This window comes from Diabrotica virgifera, chromosome 8 (genome assembly GCF_917563875.1).
Source record: "Diabrotica virgifera virgifera chromosome 8, PGI_DIABVI_V3a".
NCBI lineage: Eukaryota > Metazoa > Arthropoda > Insecta > Coleoptera > Chrysomelidae > Diabrotica > Diabrotica virgifera.
This window is the reverse complement of record NC_065450.1, coordinates 72,803,050-72,824,197: the sequence shown is the minus strand read 5'-3', so window position 1 is coordinate 72,824,197 and position 21,148 is coordinate 72,803,050. Positions and strand designations below refer to the sequence as shown.

Here is a 21,148-nt window from a genome sequence, read left to right as displayed (position 1 = left end):
CCGCGATCAAAGGAAAGATGTCTTTGCTGTATTTATTGACTATGGAAAAGCCTTTGATTGAGTACAGCCCCAGGCAACCAAACGACGTTTTTATAACGTAGATAACACGTCATAAAAATGACCAATTGACGTGTTTCTATGACGTAGTAGTGACGTTGAAAATCACGTGTATTTGTCTCATCGATTTGACGTCATAATTGTGACGATTTTAAAACGTAATAGTATCTACGTTTTTTTCACGTCAAGATCGTGACGATTTTCAAACGTCAAAAAGATGACGACTCTTATACGTCGGTAAAATCACGTTTTTAATACTTTCAAAAAGTGACCTCTTTCAGATGTTTCAAAATAGTATAAAAGAATAGGTAACATGAAACCTATAGGCCTACTTCCCATGTGTCGAAGATATACTACCACTTGTTTAAGATCGATTGTGCGCTAGAAGCAGCATTCATTCTGCATGATTGTACCAGCCCTCACATTATAGAATTTTCACTAAAATACCAACTATATATACCTACTTACTGTGTCAAAACTGAAACAACATATATATGAAACTAATAAATAATTTATTAACAAATTATCCAGCATACTTAATATCTTAATTTAACGCTTAATTAAAAACAAATAAACATAACCTCAAATAGTTGTCAAGAAGAATTACTGCATTAAACTAACTGAGCAAAAACGAATAAAAATCTCTTAATTAACACATTTCTTCAACTAATTATCTAAATGAAAAGTCTTATTTTACCACACAAGACACAAACCGCGTAAACAATAAATGATAAATTTCTTATGAACATTTACCTAAACGAAATTGTTTGGAGTCAATGCAAACAAGCAAGCTCCTCCCAATTTTGTGACGTCAGACTTAGGCTGTCTGAAATAATTTTAACGTCATTAATCTTACGTATTTAAAATCACCTACAAAAGACGTATATATGACGTAATGTTCAAACACGTGTTATATTCAACCAAAAACTGACGTTTCCTCAACGTTATATGACGTCACTTAATTGCCTGGGATCACAAATTATTTTAAAATATTAAAGGATAAAGGAGTTGATAGTCAAGACGTACGAATCATAGAAAAATTATACTGGCGTCAAACAGCGAGAGCTTGCACAAATGGAAAATCTACAGAAATATGTAAAATACAAAGAGGTGTCAGACAGAGTTGTATACTGTCCTCACTGTTGTTTAATTTATATTTTTGTCTTAATCATAAATTAAATCAGGAAATAAAGTAGCTTTCCGTGTTTCGCTTTTTTATACATTCATTTATTACGCCTACTCTTTGAAAGTTTATTTTATTGCTCCTCTTCCTCGCAAAACGTCAATCTGGGAAAGTTGGGGCAGAACGCTTCCAATAAAAAAAAAAATACAAACGATATAAAGTTATTATGACCATGTGAACTTACGTGGCATATAGAATCCAACGCATCCGCAATATTGCAAAGTAAAGTTGGTAAGGCACTCCATTTTGCAATTTAATAACGTATATACCCTAAAAAATTTGAGATTTCGTTCATATGAGAAATGACATTTGCGCTTTCTCACGTCATAGTTAGTCAATGAATCGGAAGTTTTTATCATATTTGGGGAGACTGCTGCCATCACTGCTTGATTGTCAGGTATCTAAAATGAGATGCAAATAAACATATCATATATACTTACATATATACAGAGAGAGTCTGTAATTTGGAATAAATTCAATATCTCAAATACTCATTGTTTTTTTGAAAAATGATCAGACCAGTCGATTAGTATTTCAAATTGTCCTTTTTAACATACAATAATAATGTATACAGGGTGTCCCAATTTAGAGATATGACGTCATCGTTGATTTTTTAAATGGCAACACTATCATTTTGACAGCTATTTTGATAGTGTGTGTAAAGTTATACACAACTGCAAAATATCAAATTTTTATTCTCTACTATTTACAACATAATAGAAAATAACAAAGTTATGTCTGTAATTTGGAATAAATTAAATAATTAAAATACTAATTATTTTTTTGAGAAATGCTCAGACCCGTCGATTAGTATTTAAAATTGTCATTTTTGACATACAATAATAATGTATACATGGTGTCCCAATTTAGAGATATGACGTCATCGTTGATTTTCTTAAATGAAAACACTGTCATTTTGATAGCTATTTTGACAGGGTGTGTAAAGTTATACACAATTGCAAAATTTCAAATTTTTATTCCCTACCATTTACAAGATAATAAAAAATAACAAAGTTATGAAAAACGAGTAACCAAATAATAATTGAATTTAATTATTTCAATTAAGAAAATACTTATAACGTTGCCCTCAATTATTGTCAAATTGTCAATGGGCAACGTTATGAGCATTTTCTTAATTGAAATAATTAAATTCAATTATTATTTGATTACTTGTTTTTCATAACTTTGTTATTCTTTATTATCTTGTAAACGGTAGGGAATAAAAATTTGAAATTTTGCAGTTGTGCATAACTTTACACACCCTATCAATTTTTTTTATTTAGCTCCATTTAATTTACAATCTGTTATCACTCGTAACAGTAAGTAAATTTTATGACAATAATTTTATGACTAACCTAACCTATCAAAATAGCTATCAAAATGACAGTGTTGCCATTTAAGAAAATCAACGATGACGTCATATCTCTAAATTAGGACACCCTGTATACATTATTATTGTATGACAAAAATAACAATTTGAAATACTAATCGACGGGTCTGAGCATTTTTCAAAAAAACAATTAGTATTTTCATTATTGAATTTATTCCAAATTACAGACATAACTTTGTTATTTTCTATTATCTGTTAAATGGTAGGGAATAAAAATTTGATATTTTTCAGTTGTGTATAACTATACCCACCTTATTAAAATAGCTATCATAATGACAGTGTTGCCCTTTAAGAAAATCAACGATGACGTCATATCTCTAAATTGGGACACCCTGTATACGTTATTACTGTATGTCAAAAAGGGCAATTTGAAATACTAATCGACGGGTCTGAGCATTTTTCAAAAAAACCATTAGTATTTAAGATATTGAATTTATTCCAAATTACAGACTCTCTCTGTATATAAGCAGTGGGGTTCCTACGGTCTCCTCCGCATCCCACATTTCGTTCGCAATCGTTTTATATCCACCCATTCATTTTCTTCAATAGCTCTATCTGCCATAGACTGATCTTTCCGTTCTTCCATGTTTCTGTAGGCCTTCCTCTCTTCTTCTATTTATGGGTGCGTAATTTAATGCTCTATTTGGCCACCTTTACTCTGACATCCTCATAACATGACCAAATAAACATATCAAAAATTCATTAGTATGGACATGGTGGATAGAAAACGCGAACATAGTTCATGACCAAATCTAACTGCATGTGATTTAAACTAATAATAGAGGAAAGTAACCAAATATGGAATAGTGCCCTAATATGGAATTCCTTGATTTCCCCGAAAATATAAGTTGGAACCGCACTAGAAGACCATCCTCTATTTCAGTCGCTCTCTTTATTATCGTATTCACACCTCTGTGTCAGATGCGCGAACGATACGTTTCTGACAGGCGCGTTTTGTTTTATCGTCTTGCAGAAAATTTTAAAGGTAAATATATTCAACGAGTATTATTGGTTATTATACATGAATACAGACTTGTTATGTTATTGCATTTATCAATAGTACCTTTATTTTGATATTTTATGACCTTCTGTAATTAAAACATTACGACTTGAAAAAATGTTGATACTAGTTTGAACTAATGTACAAATCCAAATATGGACAGTCGTTGGTGCCTAATTATGGAATAGTGGATTAAGTTTAAGTGGGCTCATTATGATTGTGCTGGTCCAGAGTTTCATACATGGATCTGTGATGTCTGCAAGTGAATTAGGCTATTTCTTTCATTTTTCACAATTTTCTTATTTAAATTTAATTGATTTCAGATGTTTATGTTTATCGAGATTGGTATGGTGTTGATACAACCATGCTATTTAGGGTGTCAGTGAATAAAATTAAGATAGCTATGATGGTAACCAACGTTATGAAAGGACATGGTACATGAAGAAGAAGAAGTTTATGTCTATTTTTATTATTGATATGTTAGTTTATACCTATATTCCATATATGGGTACCTATTCCATATTTGGTTACTCATTTGGGATTTTGTTTTTTTGTTCGATATTTTTTTGTTAATTAAGATATCTAATAGAAGGCTTTTAATTACTACATAAAAATGTATGACTGATGTGTCATAACATTAAATTGTTTTCATTTCTATAAAGGTATTATTTTGTATCCCCAAAACAAAAGGGTGTTCCATAATTGGCGACTTTCCTGTAATATAAACAAGTTAATACTGATGAAATACAAAATAAAAACAAAATATTTACCCGTGATACAATAATGCCGCAGTGAGTTAATAATTTTACAAGAAATATTTTTTTAAAATGTGGTAACATTGTTTGAAAAATGACGTCACAGTTAAAATTGTACAATCCAAATGGACGACATATTTGAAATTGGTGTCAAAACAGGAAATTTTTACATTTCTGAATGACTGTCTAATTTTATTATACAGTCATTCAGATGGCCAAGAGGACCAGGCAACCGAATCGCACTCACTTCAGTCTGATTAATCTAGCGGGCGATGTTTTACGTCCTGATCAGAAAAAAATTCAAAATGTACTCAATAAATAATTCAGAAGTTACATATTATGTTATATATTATCTTATCAACTTACCCGAAAATATTCCTGACTAGGCCGTGGTATTCTCGAAGGAAGATGTAGTGATACCTAAAAACATTTCTTACAACAAAATGATTCAGTCCTCAAGTTTATTCACATAAGCTATGCAGGGCATGTAAACATTAATTGACAGCGATGTCGTCATCAGCAACATAGATATGGCTATTTCGTTCAGTTTTTGAATATTATTGGATAACAGTTTCTTGTATAATCGCGTAAATTATTCATTAATTTAATTAAAAGGATTATTTTTTCACTATCTGTGTATTCAGTGATTACGATAATTTATATACTATACAATAACAACTAATAATCGAAAAAAGAGAAAAAGTGATAAAGTGATTATTTTAATAATATATTTTTACTATGGAACGAGTAGATAAATTTTGAACATCTTAAACAACTAAAGTCGTTGTTTAAATGCACCGCATCGCTTATTGAAATTTAGTCTAACAAATACTACTCCTTCTGAACGCAACAAATTCCGTGTCAAAAAATTTAAATAATTTATACTTTTGCTACACCTTATTTGAGTACCTATTTTGTCAAGTAAGCTATTCTTAAATGACGGCGCATCAAGTACTCATCCGATTGAGAGCGGATAGTAGCAAGCAAGCAAGCAATTTGGTTCAACCCGACCTGTGGGAGATGTCCACCCTATCGAAAAAGTACATTCGGGTGTAACAATTCATTGGGGCGAGGTGTTTTGATCCGAGTAAAAACAGGGATAACCCCACCTCGCTCCAATGCCTCAGGCCATCCCTTTCCCCCCATAGCACTTTATTAATGACATCACTAGTTTAAAAATCGATGGGAAAATCTTTCTTTTTGCTGATGATACCAGTATCACTTGGAGCAACTCAAATATTGCAACTCTTCATGCTACTATAACTTATGATCTACTTACAATAAAAACCTGGTCTGATTCTAATTTACTCTCGTTTAGCGTAGATAAAACAGTAGCATTGTCTTATAAAGGAGCTCTTCAACCCTTACCTCTTAATAACAGCCAGATCAGTACCGTTGATTCTGTAAAATTTCTTGGTATTTTTTAGACAGCAACCTTAAATGGTCCCACCATATCGATTTGTTAAGGAAGAAACTATTCTCAGCTTGCTATGCTATAAGCTCTGTTTCGAATGAACTCAATTTAGCATCTTCCAAAATAACATATTTTTCTTTGTTTGAGTCACATTTTCTTTATGGTCTTCCTTTTTGGGGTTCTGGTACAGCTGCCCAATTCGATGGTATTTTCAAATTACAAAAAAGAGCAATTAGATATCTGTTTGGCCTCAGAAGAACAACACATTGCAGAAGTTACTTCAAAGATCACGGAATTTTAACCCTTCCATCTTTTTATATTTTAGAAATTGTTTGCTTAATTCGTAAACATCTACATGTCTTTCCACCAAGACCTAATCATGACTACTTCACGAGAAATTCTACGTTTGAAGTCTATATGCCGACCCCGTTCTCTGAGTTAGTAAAGAAATCTATATTATATTCCGCAAAAAAACTTTACAACCATCTCCCTCTACAACTTAAATCTGCAGCATCTTTCCCCAAATTCCGTAAACTGACAAAAGCCTACCTATCTGAAAAACCATATTATTCAGTAGTAGATTTTCTTAATCAATAACTAAGAAATTACAGTACCCTTTGCACAAGTAGTATTTTTATTATCTTTTTTTGTCTATATTTTCGTGTCATATGCAGCAGCTTAACTTTTAAACTTATTAATTACTAGGTAGATTATGCATTTGCAATTTACTTAAATTTTGTAATTGATTATTTCTGTTTAACTTCATTATTATTGTTATTATTGTAAATATATTGACGATTTATGTAATTTTAGTAAATTGGATTGTTATTGTTTTGTTTTCTTGACTTTTTATAAGCTTTGTCGATAAAATTGTACAATTTTTCATGACAATAAAGCATATTTCTATTCTATAGCACGCTGATGCGCGATGGGGGCACAACTATCAGCCAAATGCTCTTCACAATGGAATCCTGGGTAATAAGATTTCATGTGGTGCCTTAATCGAGTTCAAAACTAGGCCAGCGTGAAGCGCTCTATGCCTTTATCTTCTAATTACTTATCCGCGGTACTAAAATCGCTTGCTTGGGCCCCAAGTCATTGTACCAAGCCCCACTGAGCTCGGTCCAATGGCTTGGTGCTCAAGTATTTTTTGTTTTTTTTTGTTTTTTGTGTTTTTTATGTTTTTTTTGGTGGCTTACGCCTTTTTTGTTTTTTTGTATTTTTTTGTTGGCTTGCGCCTTTTCCTCTATTTTCTTACTGGCTGACTTTACCTGGTCGTGGTGTTGGACCTACGCTTGGGTTGCGTGTTTCTTCGGCACTTGGTGTTTCGAGCTACGAACTGTCTACTACTTTTATTTTATTTTCTCTTTATCACTTTTACTTTTTCTTTTACTTTGTCACTCTTTGTTTGCTTTATTCGATTCACTTTAATCCACAATTTGCTGTTTAGGGCGTTTGCGCTTCCATCGGTGGTAAGCTTCATATCTTAGCATCTCTCGCAGTATGTGACTTGGGTGGTTCTCCAGTTCCGCGAATTTGAGCCTTGCCTTATCTGTCATCATTTCGGTGACTCTCACCTGTTGTAGTTCTCTGAACAGGAATCTTTCTGCGACGTATCTTGGGACTCTGGCTGCTTCTCTTAAGCTGTTGTTGTGGACCGCTTGCATCTTCTTTTTGTGGGTGTTGCATACTTGTCCCCGTGCGAGAGATGCGTATGTTATTACCGGTAATATTATGCTGTTTAATAATCTTAACCTCGTTTTTAGCCTTAATTTACTTTTTCTGCCTGTGAGTCCTCTTAATGTTGCTCTCGCCATGTTGGCCTTCTGGACTGTGGATTCTACGTGTTTTTGGAAGGTTAATCTTTTGTCCATGATGACTCCCAGGTATTTAGCTTCATTTTTCCACTCGATGGGGGTTTTCTGCACCGTCAGCTGTTCTTCTGGCTGTTGTCTTCCTTTCTTATAAAGTACCGCTTGCGTCTTTTGAGAGGGGATAGTAAAATTTGGCAACAGCTTTTATATCACTTACAATAGCCCAATAGGCCTGATAGCTAGACTCGACAACGACAGGCATCACGTCCTGGGCTATGCGGATGACCTAGTCATCTTAGCCCAGGGAAAATTTAATGGTACAGTCAGAGATCGAATGCAACAAGCTCTGACCGTAGTTACAGAATGGACTTCAAATGTAGAGCTTAACATCAGTCCTCTAAAGTACAAAATCATGAAATTTACTAAAAGAAGGAATTCAGAGGAATTGGGTCCTCTAAGTCTAAATGGTGTACATTTAAATCTGGTGAGTGAAGTAAAGTATCTCGGGATAATATTAGACTCAAGACTTACTTGGAATCAGCAGATAGAAAGAATAACAAAGAGAGCGGTATCTACGTTAATGGTAGCCAGACGTACTCATGGAAAAATGTGGGGTTTGAGACCAGGCATGGTATATTGGACTTATAACATGGTGGTAAAACCCACAATTACATATGCATCAGTGGTATGGTGGCCAAAAGTGCAGTAAACAAGTGCCGTCATCAAATTAAGCAAGGTGCAAAGACTTGCTTGTCTCGGGATCACGGGGGCTATGAGGGGCACACCTACGGCAGCTATGGAGGCACTACTGGATCTCCCTCCTTTACATATAACAATAAGAGGTGAGGCGAGAATGGGCTATTATAGACTGCGAGAAAACCTGAGCAACGTACCAGTTAAATCAGGACATAGTAAAATAACGAATTAAATTAATGATGTCGAATGGATGATGATTTCTGACCATATGACATCAAGATATATGCCTGAAGTACCTTTTCAAGTGGACATTTGCCCACGAGACGAATGGGACAGAGGAAACTCTCGACACAGACTGCAGGGTTGCACCTGGTATATAGACGGGTCTAAAATTGCAGACGGTTCGGGCGCAGGAATATTCTATATTGGTGGAAATTTCAACATTTCTATTCCACTGGGGGAATGTACCTCCGTATTTCAGGCAGAGATTTTTGCAATCTTGCAGTGTGCAAGAGAAAACCACCTGAGGGCATTCGAACTGCAGCGGGTTAACATATGCACAGATAGCCAAGCAGCCATTGGGGCTCTTATAAGCCCTAAGGTGAACTCTAGGCTGGTGTGGTAATGTCAACAAGAACTTGATAGACTGGCACAACATAACAGTGTTATACTGGTATGGGTTCCAGGTTATCGGGCATATACGGCAATGAAAGAGCTGATGCACTTGCCAAGAGAGCATCAGCTACAAAATACCTGGGTCCAGAGCCGGCCGTGGGAGTGCCAAAAAGCACCGTCCGCGAACGAAAAAAAGCCTGGATCCGAAGCCAACACAACTCACACTGGGAGAGTGTACCCGGTCAAACACATGGCAAGATGTATATCGGACGGACATGTGCTAGTAGAGCTGAGTTACTGCTGAAAACAAGCAGGAATCAGCTCAGAGTCATAACAGGTTTTCTCACTGGACATGCGCCAGTTAAGGGTCACCTACATACAATGGGGCTGTTTCATGGAAACTTGAGCTGCAGACTCTGTAACAGAGAACCTGAAACAGTCAACCATATCTTGCATGACTGTGAGGCATTGGATCGGAGGCGGCAAATACTTTTCGGAGACATCGAAATGACTCCAAATTTATATGGCACCCACCCACTAGACCTGTACAAGCTGGTACAGGGTTCCAGAATTCTGGAATGGGTTTCATAAACAATGGAAGATGTACAATAAGCCAAGTGGCTGCAGTACAACCGGTTCACAACAGACGGCTTCCAGGGGAAAAAATATCACTTACAATAGCCCAAGATAGTGAATAGTTGCGAGTTATGGGTGCGCAGTAGCAAAATTAGAAAATATGGGGATAATATTGTCGGTTACATTTGCTCAGTTTACCAAAAATACGCATTGCACCATTGAGTCTTAGATCAATTTTTGGCTTGCCACAATGGATTGCCACGTGGATTGCTTAGATAAAAATCGAAAATTATGGTGCAATGTAAGTGAGACTTAGAGCGGCCTTATCTATAAGCTGAGATGGGCTAATCTGGAGCTTAAGATTTGTTGGTGGAAAAAGGCATTAAATATACTTGTAAAGCTCCTCAATTTAATGCTACGGAAAGTGTTCTCTCCTCCCCAAAACAAACAAGGACATCAAAAATTAAAATAGATGAACTTGATGAGGGTATATTTCGTGGTATTATCTGTGTATATCTGTATATAATGCCTCATTGCACCAACAAATCTTAAGCTCCAGCTTTAGCCCAGCTCAGCTTCTAGATTAGGCTGCTTTAAGTCTAACTTACGGTGCACAATAAATTGTCGATTCTTATCTACGCAATCCATTGTGGCAAGCTGAAAATTGATCTAAGGCTCAATGGTTCAACGCGTATGTTTCGTAAGCTAAGCTTAAGACACGTCTTAAGCTTAAGCTCTGTTGGTGCAATCAGTCATAAATAATCTTACTTTAAATCCTTGAAATCCACTTTTACCAGATTTATCCACTACATTAAACATTGTTACAAATCTAACAGTCAAAGCATTGGATATCCCAGACAAAAGTGCTCTTCTGGGATATGCTTCTAATCCAGCATCTTCTGCGTATCCTTTTTCAATACTCCACTGGTTATCACTATATTGTGATGTTTGATGAGAATCTAGATTATGTTGCCTAAAATAAAATGTTGGCGTTAAAACCCTTACAACACCCTTACACTACTAATGCTGACATATGGATCGGAAATATGGAATATCGCTAAGACAGATGAAAACTCTTGGCAATATTTGAATGAAGAATCCTGAGAGGAATATTCGGTGGCATCTGTGAAAACAGTATTTGGAAGAGGAGGTACAACTATGAAATTTACTGTTTTTGTAGGGAAAAAGCCACAATTTTACTTTAAAATTAAGTTTATTTGAGATATATCACAAATAAAAATAGATATATGGTGGTAAAGAAGCAATATATCTTATAACAATAGGAAGACAAAAATGAGCAAGATGTCTAGTAAGATTACAGTAGAACAATTATCCTAGAATAATCGTTATTTTACAACCTGTGGAAAATAGAAATAGGGGTGGGCCAAAACTCAGATGGAAGGATGGTGTAGATGGTGATGCCAGAAAAATAGGTGCAGAAAACTAACAACCTTTCATTATGGATATGGCTGAATGACAAAATAGACTTGGAAAGGTTGAGGTACAGATTATGTATGCTTCTAAACAATCCAAATTTAATAAGATATGAACTACATAACATTGGTTTATTTAAACTATTCATGGAATGGAGGATACATGTGGAATAAATAAAAACGTACCAATCAAAAACCCCAATTGGCTTCATCTACCCTAATAAACAAAACAGATACTATCATGGTTTGATAACTTTAGATCAACCAACAGAATAAATGCGAACTTGATGACGAGAAGAGAAATTAACACAGCTCTGAATGTCAACAGTTCTTTGGGCAAATATAGAAAAAATAATAGAGACAAAAATATTAGAATTCAGGAGCATATAAGAATACTTGTGGTATACTAGAAAAAGTACTTGTTAAATACTTACACTATGTCCTTAAAAACCTCCGATCGATCAAGAATATTAAACGAGTAGCAAATTCCTTCGTCTGTATAAATTGGTACAAATATGTCTTTACAGTTATATCTTTTATTCATATAATAACACTCAAACAAGGGGTAGTCGCTATTCAACTAAAATAAATAAAAATACATAATATGTAGGTACTAGAACATACATTATACAATACGTTTAGATTTGAATTAGATATAGCCCACTAAAAAAGCGCTAAAATAAGCAACAATCGCCACTATCGTCGGCTATGAGGATATAATGATGACGGCGTGTCAGAATCGGCGCGAATCAGGTGCATTAGGTGAGAAGTGGGGACCGTCTCGTTCGTACTCGACAGCTCGCAGTGTTGCCATGTGTAGGGTGTATATCTAATTTAAAACTAAACAGTCTGTATTTTATAATGTGTGTGCTTATGTGCACGTGCCTGTGCGAGTGTGGGTGATGAGTATACGTGTGTGATTTTTTTGTAGATGTAGGAAATACATTTACGTATCTATATATATGCTGCCTGGTAATACGAAGGATAGGATAGTACAGGAAAAGACCCAGAAACTTTGTTAACGATAAAACGAAGAAAACTCCGAATATTTGAGTCACCTGATGAGAGGACTAAAAATACTCATAAAGGACAATACTCATTACTACATACCAGAGGATAAAGACTCATTACTTCAAAATAGATTGTAAGGAAAAATAGAAGGAAAACAGAATCCAGGCCGTAGAAGAATGTCATGGTTGCTGAATTTGAGAGAGTGGTTTGGCTGCAGCACTAATGAACTTTTTAGGTCAGCTGTAAACAAGATCAGGATAGCCTTGATGATTTTCAATCTTCAATAGGAGTGGCACAAGAAGAAGAAATATGCTGCCTGGTATGTCGGACTCGTATGTTACAATATCGACTAAAACCTCTCCCCTTCTTCTGTGTCTGGCTCTTTCGGGAGGGACAACCATAAGGTATTAGCTCACAGGCAGGGCCGCGCCGTCCACGTGTGCAATGTGTGCGACTCACACAGGCGCCAGCAATTAAGGGGCGCCACTATAGTAGTTACAAAAATTTTACACGTGCCAAATTTACCCATTTACCGACCTTGCTACAAATGACGAATCGACAAGATTTGAAAATCGTTATTTTGGGTTCGCTAAGTCGGGACAGCATTACTGTATTATTGTTTGTTTTAACTTGTCAGTTTTCGGATCACTGCGTAAGTAAATCTCAGATCCAATAATCAGTCAGTACCGGCGCTAGGGTATAAGGCGCCCTATCGCAAAACTAGCAAAAATAGGCGCCCTTCGGTTTTTTAAATTAGTATTTTGTACCATCTAATGTTTATTTTGCGAAATATCGCGGGATTTGTATTTAAAATTTTAAATTTATCCCCCACCCCTCTCCGTGGGGGGTGATGTTTGGTATCATTCGATAGATTTTTGAAAAATATTGAACAAGTATTTTTTAGTTTTTCGATCTAACGTTCATTTCGCGAAATATTCGCTTTTCTTTTGTGAAACTTTTTAACTGGCCCATCTTACTCCCCGCTCAAATCGTCAGATTTTTTAAATATTATACACTCTTTTGCATGTACTTAACATACTTTTTATCTTAATCTGACAATTTCGAGTACTTTTAAGGATATATTTTGTTTTCGGGTCCCCCTTAACGAACTCCCCTGTGTTAAGAGACAATATATGGTAGAGGTACATCTGCAAGGCACCAGGTTTCTCCCCATATGATAATCTGACGCGCTTGAGTAACTGCAAAAATCCAAGCTTGGGCTCCCCTACCATTATTAGTATTACTCAATTATTTTTAAATCTTTTCTTTTTTATGTAAAGTATAATCATCAGTGGGTAGGCTGTAGTTACAGTATTTACATGAAAGTTAAGATTTAAAATGGAAAAAACCTTTAACAAGCGTAACCTTTCCAAAAATACTTTTGTATTATGTTTTTGAGGGAAGTGACAGGCTGACACCATGTGTTGTTATTGACCATGGCCTAGATATACGGCTTTTTAAAAGAAAATCATAAAAAATCGAAAGGTTTTTATTTGAACTGTTCTTTCTATGATAAACCAAAGTTCATCTTTTATTATTGGAACCCTTAGGTACCGAGAATTAGGACTAAGAAGTACTTTATTACTGTTCTAAATTCACAACGAATATTATTGTTGATTTATTTTTTTCCTGTTAATGTTAATAGGTACTAATCCGGTTAGTGGTAGTTGTTTTAAGTAAAACTCTTCATTCAATTTAAATACAATAGCATATTATATTAGATTTATTACATCGTTGACTATGGTACGTATAACATTGATTTGATTAATTCATTGTAAAACATTTTTTTTAATGGCCTGGACTTTTAGGTCTGGATCCCGCGTATGAAAAAAAAGTTGATTAATAGCAAGCTGAAAATTTGTTAATAGCTTAAGGGTGTCTAGTCGGATAAACTTTGATATATGGGAACACTGGAACAGGGGACGTTTTAATTGTGGAACAGGTTAAAAATTTGGAACGGTCAGACCACGAAAACGGCACATGTATTTTGTTCGACAGAACAGACTTAAACTCTCCGAACAGATATTAAACTCTCATGCAAAAATCAGACTGCTATTGATCACCAAATGAGCGTTGTAATGAGTGGAACATGTAGAATATGTCAAATGACAGGAATTATGACAGGTGATAAATAGCAGTCTGATTTTTGCATGAGAGTTTAATCTCTGTTCGGAGAGTTTAAGTCTGTTCTGTCGGACGAAATAAATGTGCCGTTTTCGTGTTCTGACCGTTCCAAATTTTTAACCTGTTCCACAAATAAAACTGCCCTTGTTACAGTGTTCCCATATATCAAAGTTTATCCGACTAGACACCCTTAAGCTATTAACAAATTTTCAGCTTGCTATTAATTAACTTTTTTTTCATACGCGGGATCCAGACCTATTTATGTCAATTAGCCAGTCACAACATGAGATACTTAGTGCCATGTGTAGTGTGTGTGTTGAGTAAGTGTCTTGTTGCTTTGCAAAGTCGACGTCTTGTATCCGAACGGCTGCGGTCCCTCCGGTGAGATTGTAAAACATATCTAATACCATTAATAACAAACACAGTGACGTTATAGTTATTAAGTTACCAAGGGTATTATAAGGATAATAACGCTTGAGGTCAATGGTGTATAGACCGAGGGCCTTCGGCCCGAGGTATATAGGTACGTTGACCGAAAGCGTTATTATTATAATAGCCGTGGTGCCTTCAACGTTTAATGTCCGACTAAATTATTCTTTATATGCAAAAAATTTGAATGAATTTTGAATTAATTAGTTTTCAAATAAGTACATTTACCAGAAATAGTCGTAACGTAATTATGGTAACCATAGTTTTACTTAGAGTTTTATTTGTCAACTTGCCAGTATTTAACTCGTTATTTAAATTTAATAGGCCCTAGGGCGTTATTTTTCAATAACACGCACTTGGGCATTATATCGTACTTAATAGACTTCGAAATAATGTATTATTTGTCAAATAATAGACCAGTCGGACATTAAAGTGTTTAAAATAATTTCGGCATATACAGTGCGCTGGAATAAGTGTTGCCCCCTTATTAACTTATTTATTTTTAGCACATAAGCAAAACGCTCGGAGAGGTCGATTTTTAAAATTTTCATAGTATATTATACCATCAATGTTTCGAACTTTACGCGATCCCTCTTCAGGTGACAGGCACAAATTTGATTTTTTTAAATGAGAAAATACATCACGTGATGCCTCATTTAAAAGCTTTTGAAGTACTGTTTACAAAAATGTATAATACTTTAATTCATTTTAAGACCGTAGGCGCAAAATTTCTTTCGAATTATTTTTAAACGCATTAAATTTTTTCGAATCCTGAGAAAACTAATAAATATTTTTGAAAAGTTTAAACGCAGAATGAAATATTCCAGTATTATCGAGGGTCAAAAGTCCCTGAGAATAGTAATGGTATAATAATAGGAATAGTAATAATAAAAATAATAGGAATAGTAATGGTGTAGAGCTCAAAGCACATCCAAATGGCGTGGTTATAACCCCCAACCCCCCCCCCCCCCCTGGTTACACCTATGTTTTCGGGCGCCATTAAATGTATTGCACACAGGCGCTACCACCTGCTGGCGCGGCACTGCTCACAGGAGGATCTAGCTATTGCTCTTCCTTTAGACTGTCGAAGTCATTCCTTCCCTACTTTTAACCGTTTCTGTTTTCAACTCGCCTACTTTCAATGCGACGAAGATCCTCGAGGATTTTCATCATAAAGGGGCTGACTAAGTTCCAAACTGCCTTCGATGAAAATATTCCTTCTACTAATGTCTCTGGTCGAATTTTCTGTTTAATAGCAGTTTCCAGAGTATTAGACTAAGAGCCAAGATAGGTGAAATTTGTTAATCATTTTAAGCACCGTAAGAGTCTATAAGTTAAATAATTGAAGTAGTAGAACCTAAAAGAAAAGTACAAGGACTATGCCGTCACTCTTTACCGACACATGCATCGACATTGGCGCATCAAAATCGATATCGGATGGTAAAATGATATATATCCACTCTATTTTTCTTTATGGCGTCGAAGCCTGGACTGTTAATGTTGACTTAATGAGAAGGCTGAAAGCTTTTGAAATGTGGCTTATTAGGAGAATTTTGAAAATACCATGGACCGATCAGAGTACAAACGAAATGGTGTTACACAGAACGGGAAGAGACAGATAGTACATTATTTCACGGTTTTTGCTGTACATTTTAAAGAACCGCTGGATTAACATGAAATTTGGGATACGCATAGCTAATATGTCCAAGAAAAAAAGTGATATGGTGCCGATGTGTGCTTTTGCCCTGGGGGTGAGTTTCACCCCATCTCGGGGCGAAAAAAATATATGTCCAATATAAGTGCCGAAATGGATAAACTCTATAATTTTAAGCAACTTTTGTTCTATAGAAGTTTTTCACCAAATCAACACTTTTCGAGTTATTTGCAAGTGAATATGTTCATTTTTCAACAAAATAACCACGTTTTTAGACTGTTTTTCGTAAATAACTCAAAACGTAAGCATTTTGTCGAAAAAATATTCTTAGCAAAAGTATAGCCTATAAAAAAGTGAAAAAACAGTGTATATATTAGGTCTCTCTACCTAGCAAAAGCAGAGTTATATCTAATAAAAAATAGGTTCATATTCGAAAAATTCCAAATAGAATAATTCAATGTGAATTATCCAAATAATGAAGCATTCTTGGGGAAAACAAATTACAACTTTTTTAAAGTGTTTTAAAAAAGCTTTATTTCTGTTTTTATAAAAAAAAATTCTAGCATCAAATTTAAGTAAGTTACGCTGAAAAAAATCAGGAAGATCACCCCCCAATTAGCAACTTAAATAAAATTATACGTTACCGCTTCGCAAGTTACTTTACTTATGTTTTGTTTATACGATCTGTAAGTTTCATATATTTAAAGTGCTAATTTTTGAAAATATTTGGTTTTAAAGTAAAATTTTTAAAAATTTTAATTTTGGAAAAATTTTTTTTTAATAACTTAAAAATTGTTAGAGATACCAAAAATCTTAAACAATAAAAAAAGTCGGCTTTACTTTTCTGAATATTTTGAATGTTTTTGTTTTTCTCTAAGACAAAAATTGGTTAAGATTCGGTGTTTCTAAATTTGCATACACTCGTGATAAGTGACTCGTTCAAGCCCTTTTAACTACAGCTCTTTCAAAAATAAGGACTTTGAACCGATGAAACTTACAGATCAGATGATCAATACATACGCGAGTAAAAAACTTGTGAAATGGTAACAATTAAGTTCATTTTAAATGCCAATTAGGGGCGATTTTCCCGATTTCTTACCAAAAAAAGGGACCAACTTTATTTTGAGCGTAACTTGTTTACTTTTGATGCTAAAAATTTTGTTTAAAAAACAAAAATAAGAATTTTTTAAATACTTTAAAAAAGTTAAAATGAGTTTTCCCCAAAAAAGTGCTTCGTTTTTTGGTTATGGCACGTTAAAATATGCGACGTGTACTTTGACGAATATGAACCTATTTTTCATTAGCTCTAACTCGGTTTCTACTCGGTATAGTGACCTAATATATACACCGTGTTTTTCACTTTTTTATGTGCTATATTTTTAATACGAATGATTTTTCGGCCAAATACTTACTTTTTGAGTTATTTGCGAAAAACCGTCTGAAAACGTGGTTATTTTGTAGAAAAATTAACATATTGGCTAGAAAATAACTCGAAAAGTATTAGCTTGGTGAAAAAACTTTATAGAACAAAAGTTGCTTAGAATTAGTCATTTTGTCCATTTCCGGACTTATTTCGAACATATATTTTTCACCCCCAAAAGGGAGTGAAACTCACCCCTAAGGCAAAAGCACACATCGGCACAATATCACTTTTTTTCTTTGACTTGTTAGCTATAATGCCAAATTTTATGTCAATTCAAGCGGTTCTTTAAAATTTAGAGGTTTTCAATATTTTACCTTTAAAGAACGTACTAAGAGAACTTTGGCCACCATTAAAACGAGAATATTTAACAGCATATTTGGAACACTTACTCAGAAATGATAAGTACGAGTTGTTACAGCTGATTATGAAGGGAAAATCGAAGGAAAAAGGAGTACTGGTAGTCGACCAATATCCTGAAAAAAAAATTCGCGCCTGGACCAGGTTAAACACACAGACGCTTTTAAGAAAACCAGAAGATAGAGATAAATTTGCAAAGGTCATAGATAACCTTAAATTAATGTAGTCAGCACTAGAAGAAGAAGATCATTTACATGATTTTTGGAAAATTAACATTAAAAAAAATCGAAGTGTTTTCTACTTTTGTCCGATGATGTGTTTATCGTGTTTTTGTATTTACGTGTATAGTAGGTCTGTTAAAATAATATGCCATATACAGTTGAGTCCGCGAGTCTTTACCAGTGCGTCATTAATACCTGGCGAGATAAAACACATACTTTTTATCTAGCATCATTCTCTTCCACGCATGAAACTAATGACAAACTAGCTGCCGCCTGTTATTAAGTAAAAACACATCTTAATTTTATGAACGATCTAGACTCAGTGCATTCGAAATAGATAGGTACAAAGAACGACGATTGGGGATGTTTTCACATATTTTAAGTACAAAGTCTGACGTTTTGGTTTGTTTACTTTTGTGGCTGTCAGTTTGTCGAAGTTTTTGATGTTATTTTGTCGAATTGTTGCATTTTGAAGTTTTTTTATAGTATACAAACAGTTGATTTCGCAACTAGTTTTATATTGCGGTTAGAAATTTTATGATAAGTCTATATTATTTTACGATAAATTTTATATTACGATTAAATAACCTCATTGTTGACACAGTTAAGGAATACTTGTGTTTAATGTTCCGCCAAAGTGAATAAAATAATAAAAAGAAAATATGTTATAGATTTTTTTATAAATTGTTTATTTATTTATTAATCAATGATGATACTAAGCTACTTCAAATGTAGCTGTAATTATACACCAAAATTTTAAAGCAAACCCTAAATTTGACATTCTATTTATTTGATAACGTCAAATTTTATACTATAACCCGTGATCGGAATAATACCCACTTTCTGTCACTTACTGCTGCGTTTAGTAAATTTCCGACTTATTTCGTATGCTTTAAATCAGCGGTTCTCAACCTTTTTGAGTGATGTACCACCTACAGTTATTTTTATTATTTTTGGTACCACCTATATTTTTAAATTGTGTTATCAATACTTACTAAGTACTTACTATCTTAATTTTTTCTGTGTTTTGTGTACCACCGCCAATAATGATATGTACCACCAGTGGTACATGTACCACAGATTGAGAACCTCTGCTATAAATGATGACGCACGGGTAAAGACTCGGGGACTCAAATGTATGTATGTACTTACTGAACTTAAAACGGAATAAATATTTTCGTCAACATAATCGGAATCTGGAAGTTTGATGTAACCAACCAAGTCACATACCAAGCTCATATATTTTACGTTGTTCCTTCTAGAATAATTAAAATATATACAGGGTGCCCAGAAACTCTCCTGACAAACTCTTAGAGCTCTTTAAAGATGGCGTCCTGTAATTAGTTTATTTAAATACCTCCAGAACGCTTCCATTTAGAAAAACAAAAATCGTTTCCATTAATTGCGAATTTCTAGTACTGGTCATATGCGTCCGTTTTGGGTAGGGCAACGGTTATTTTATCACATAACTTTTTTGAATTTTACTTTTAACAATTTTTGACACTGGATTATTAAATTGTGAGGTATTATAGTACTAACAGCTACTCTTTCTTTAAGTCGGTAGGATACATCGTTTTTTGAATTTGAAAAAAAATAAAAAAAAACTATTTAGAAAAACGAAGCTTGGCATGCTTATTTATTTTCCAGAGATAAATATATTACATCAATTACGAATTCCTAGTACCGGCCATAGGCGTCCGTTTTGTGCAGAACAGCGGTTATTATATCACATAACTTTTGTATCTAATTTTTAAGCATTTTGACACTTGATTATTAAATTATAAGGTGTTCTAGTACTTAAAGTTACTCTTGCTTTAAGTCGGTAAAATACACTGTTTTTTAGAAAAAAATTTTCAAATTCAAAAAAAGAAATTTTTAAATTGATTTTTCTAGAAAACGGTGTATTCTACCAACTCTTTACCAATCTTTTAGTACTAGAATACCGCACAATTAAAAAAATCAGTGTCAAAATGATTCAAACTTAAAGACAAAAAAGTTATCCGATAAAATAACCGTTGCCCTGTCCAAAAAGGGACGCCTATGACCGATACTAGAAGTTCGCAATTGACGCAATCGATTTATCTCTGGAAGATAAATTAGTCTAGGCGCCAGAGGGGTCACCGTGTCCTTTTCAATTCTGATGGACAAACTCAACGGTTCCTTATGGCTTTTTGGCTGCTGATTGTGAATTTCGAGGGTGGATTTCGATCGAAGTGGTCAAAAAATTGTTATAAACAATTTAATTGTTTATAAGGCTCTGGCTCATAAACTAAAAGAGATAAAAAAATATTTTAAATAAAATTTGTTCCTTAATAAAAAACAAAGACAAAACGTTTACTAAACTAAAATTTACCAATTAGAACTCAAGATATTGTAAAATTAGTGCACAATGCAAATTGCAAATTACAAAATAGCTATTTTTCGAAGCTTTATCGATCGTAACTCGGCTTCTACGCATGCAAATGAGCTTTTCAAGAATTCATTTTAAAGATTAATTAATAGACTTCCAATCAAAGTTCGTCAAATTACTTTATCTTCATTTGTTTTAAAGTTATACTCGTTTGAAGTTATAATTTTCTTAAAAAATTTGTACATTAATTTGTTTATAAGGGTTTTTAGTAACAGCTCAGTCGGGATAGAATTTGACCTTGCATTAGGAGCTGCCCCAAATTTTATTTTTCTAATCTTTAGGGAGGGTCAATATTAATATAAATTTAAAATCTCGACTGAATTCCACCGTTGCGTTAGCCGCCATCTTGATTTTAAACTAGGACCGTTTTTGCTCAATATCTCCGCCATTTTCAATTTTTTGACAAAGAGTGTACAAACTGAAATTGTTGAAAATGCGATTTTCTATAATTTCATTTATTATAATTTTTTTCGTGCGGTCGATATTTTCCGAGTTATGAGGGGAAAATAGTGACAGTTGTAGCATAATTATTGAATTATTGAATTATCTCGTTTATTATTAGTTTTACAACAAATATTTACCTATA

General features: G+C 34.2%; 1 protein-coding gene across 1 annotated transcript in view; it reads right to left on the bottom strand.

Moving 5' to 3' along the window:
* LOC126889801 (pickpocket protein 28-like) overlaps positions 1 to 21,148 on the bottom strand; it is a 53,950-nt gene that overhangs the window by 4,847 nt on the left and 27,955 nt on the right. The window contains exons 3-7 of the mRNA XM_050658441.1: positions 19,305 to 19,410; positions 11,368 to 11,513; positions 10,269 to 10,473; positions 4,752 to 4,805; positions 1,425 to 1,641 (exon numbers count right to left, since the gene is read on the bottom strand). Coding sequence (XP_050514398.1) covers positions 1,425 to 1,641; positions 4,752 to 4,805; positions 10,269 to 10,473; positions 11,368 to 11,513; positions 19,305 to 19,410 — 728 coding nt within the window. The remainder of the gene's footprint in view (positions 1 to 1,424; positions 1,642 to 4,751; positions 4,806 to 10,268; positions 10,474 to 11,367; positions 11,514 to 19,304; positions 19,411 to 21,148) is intronic.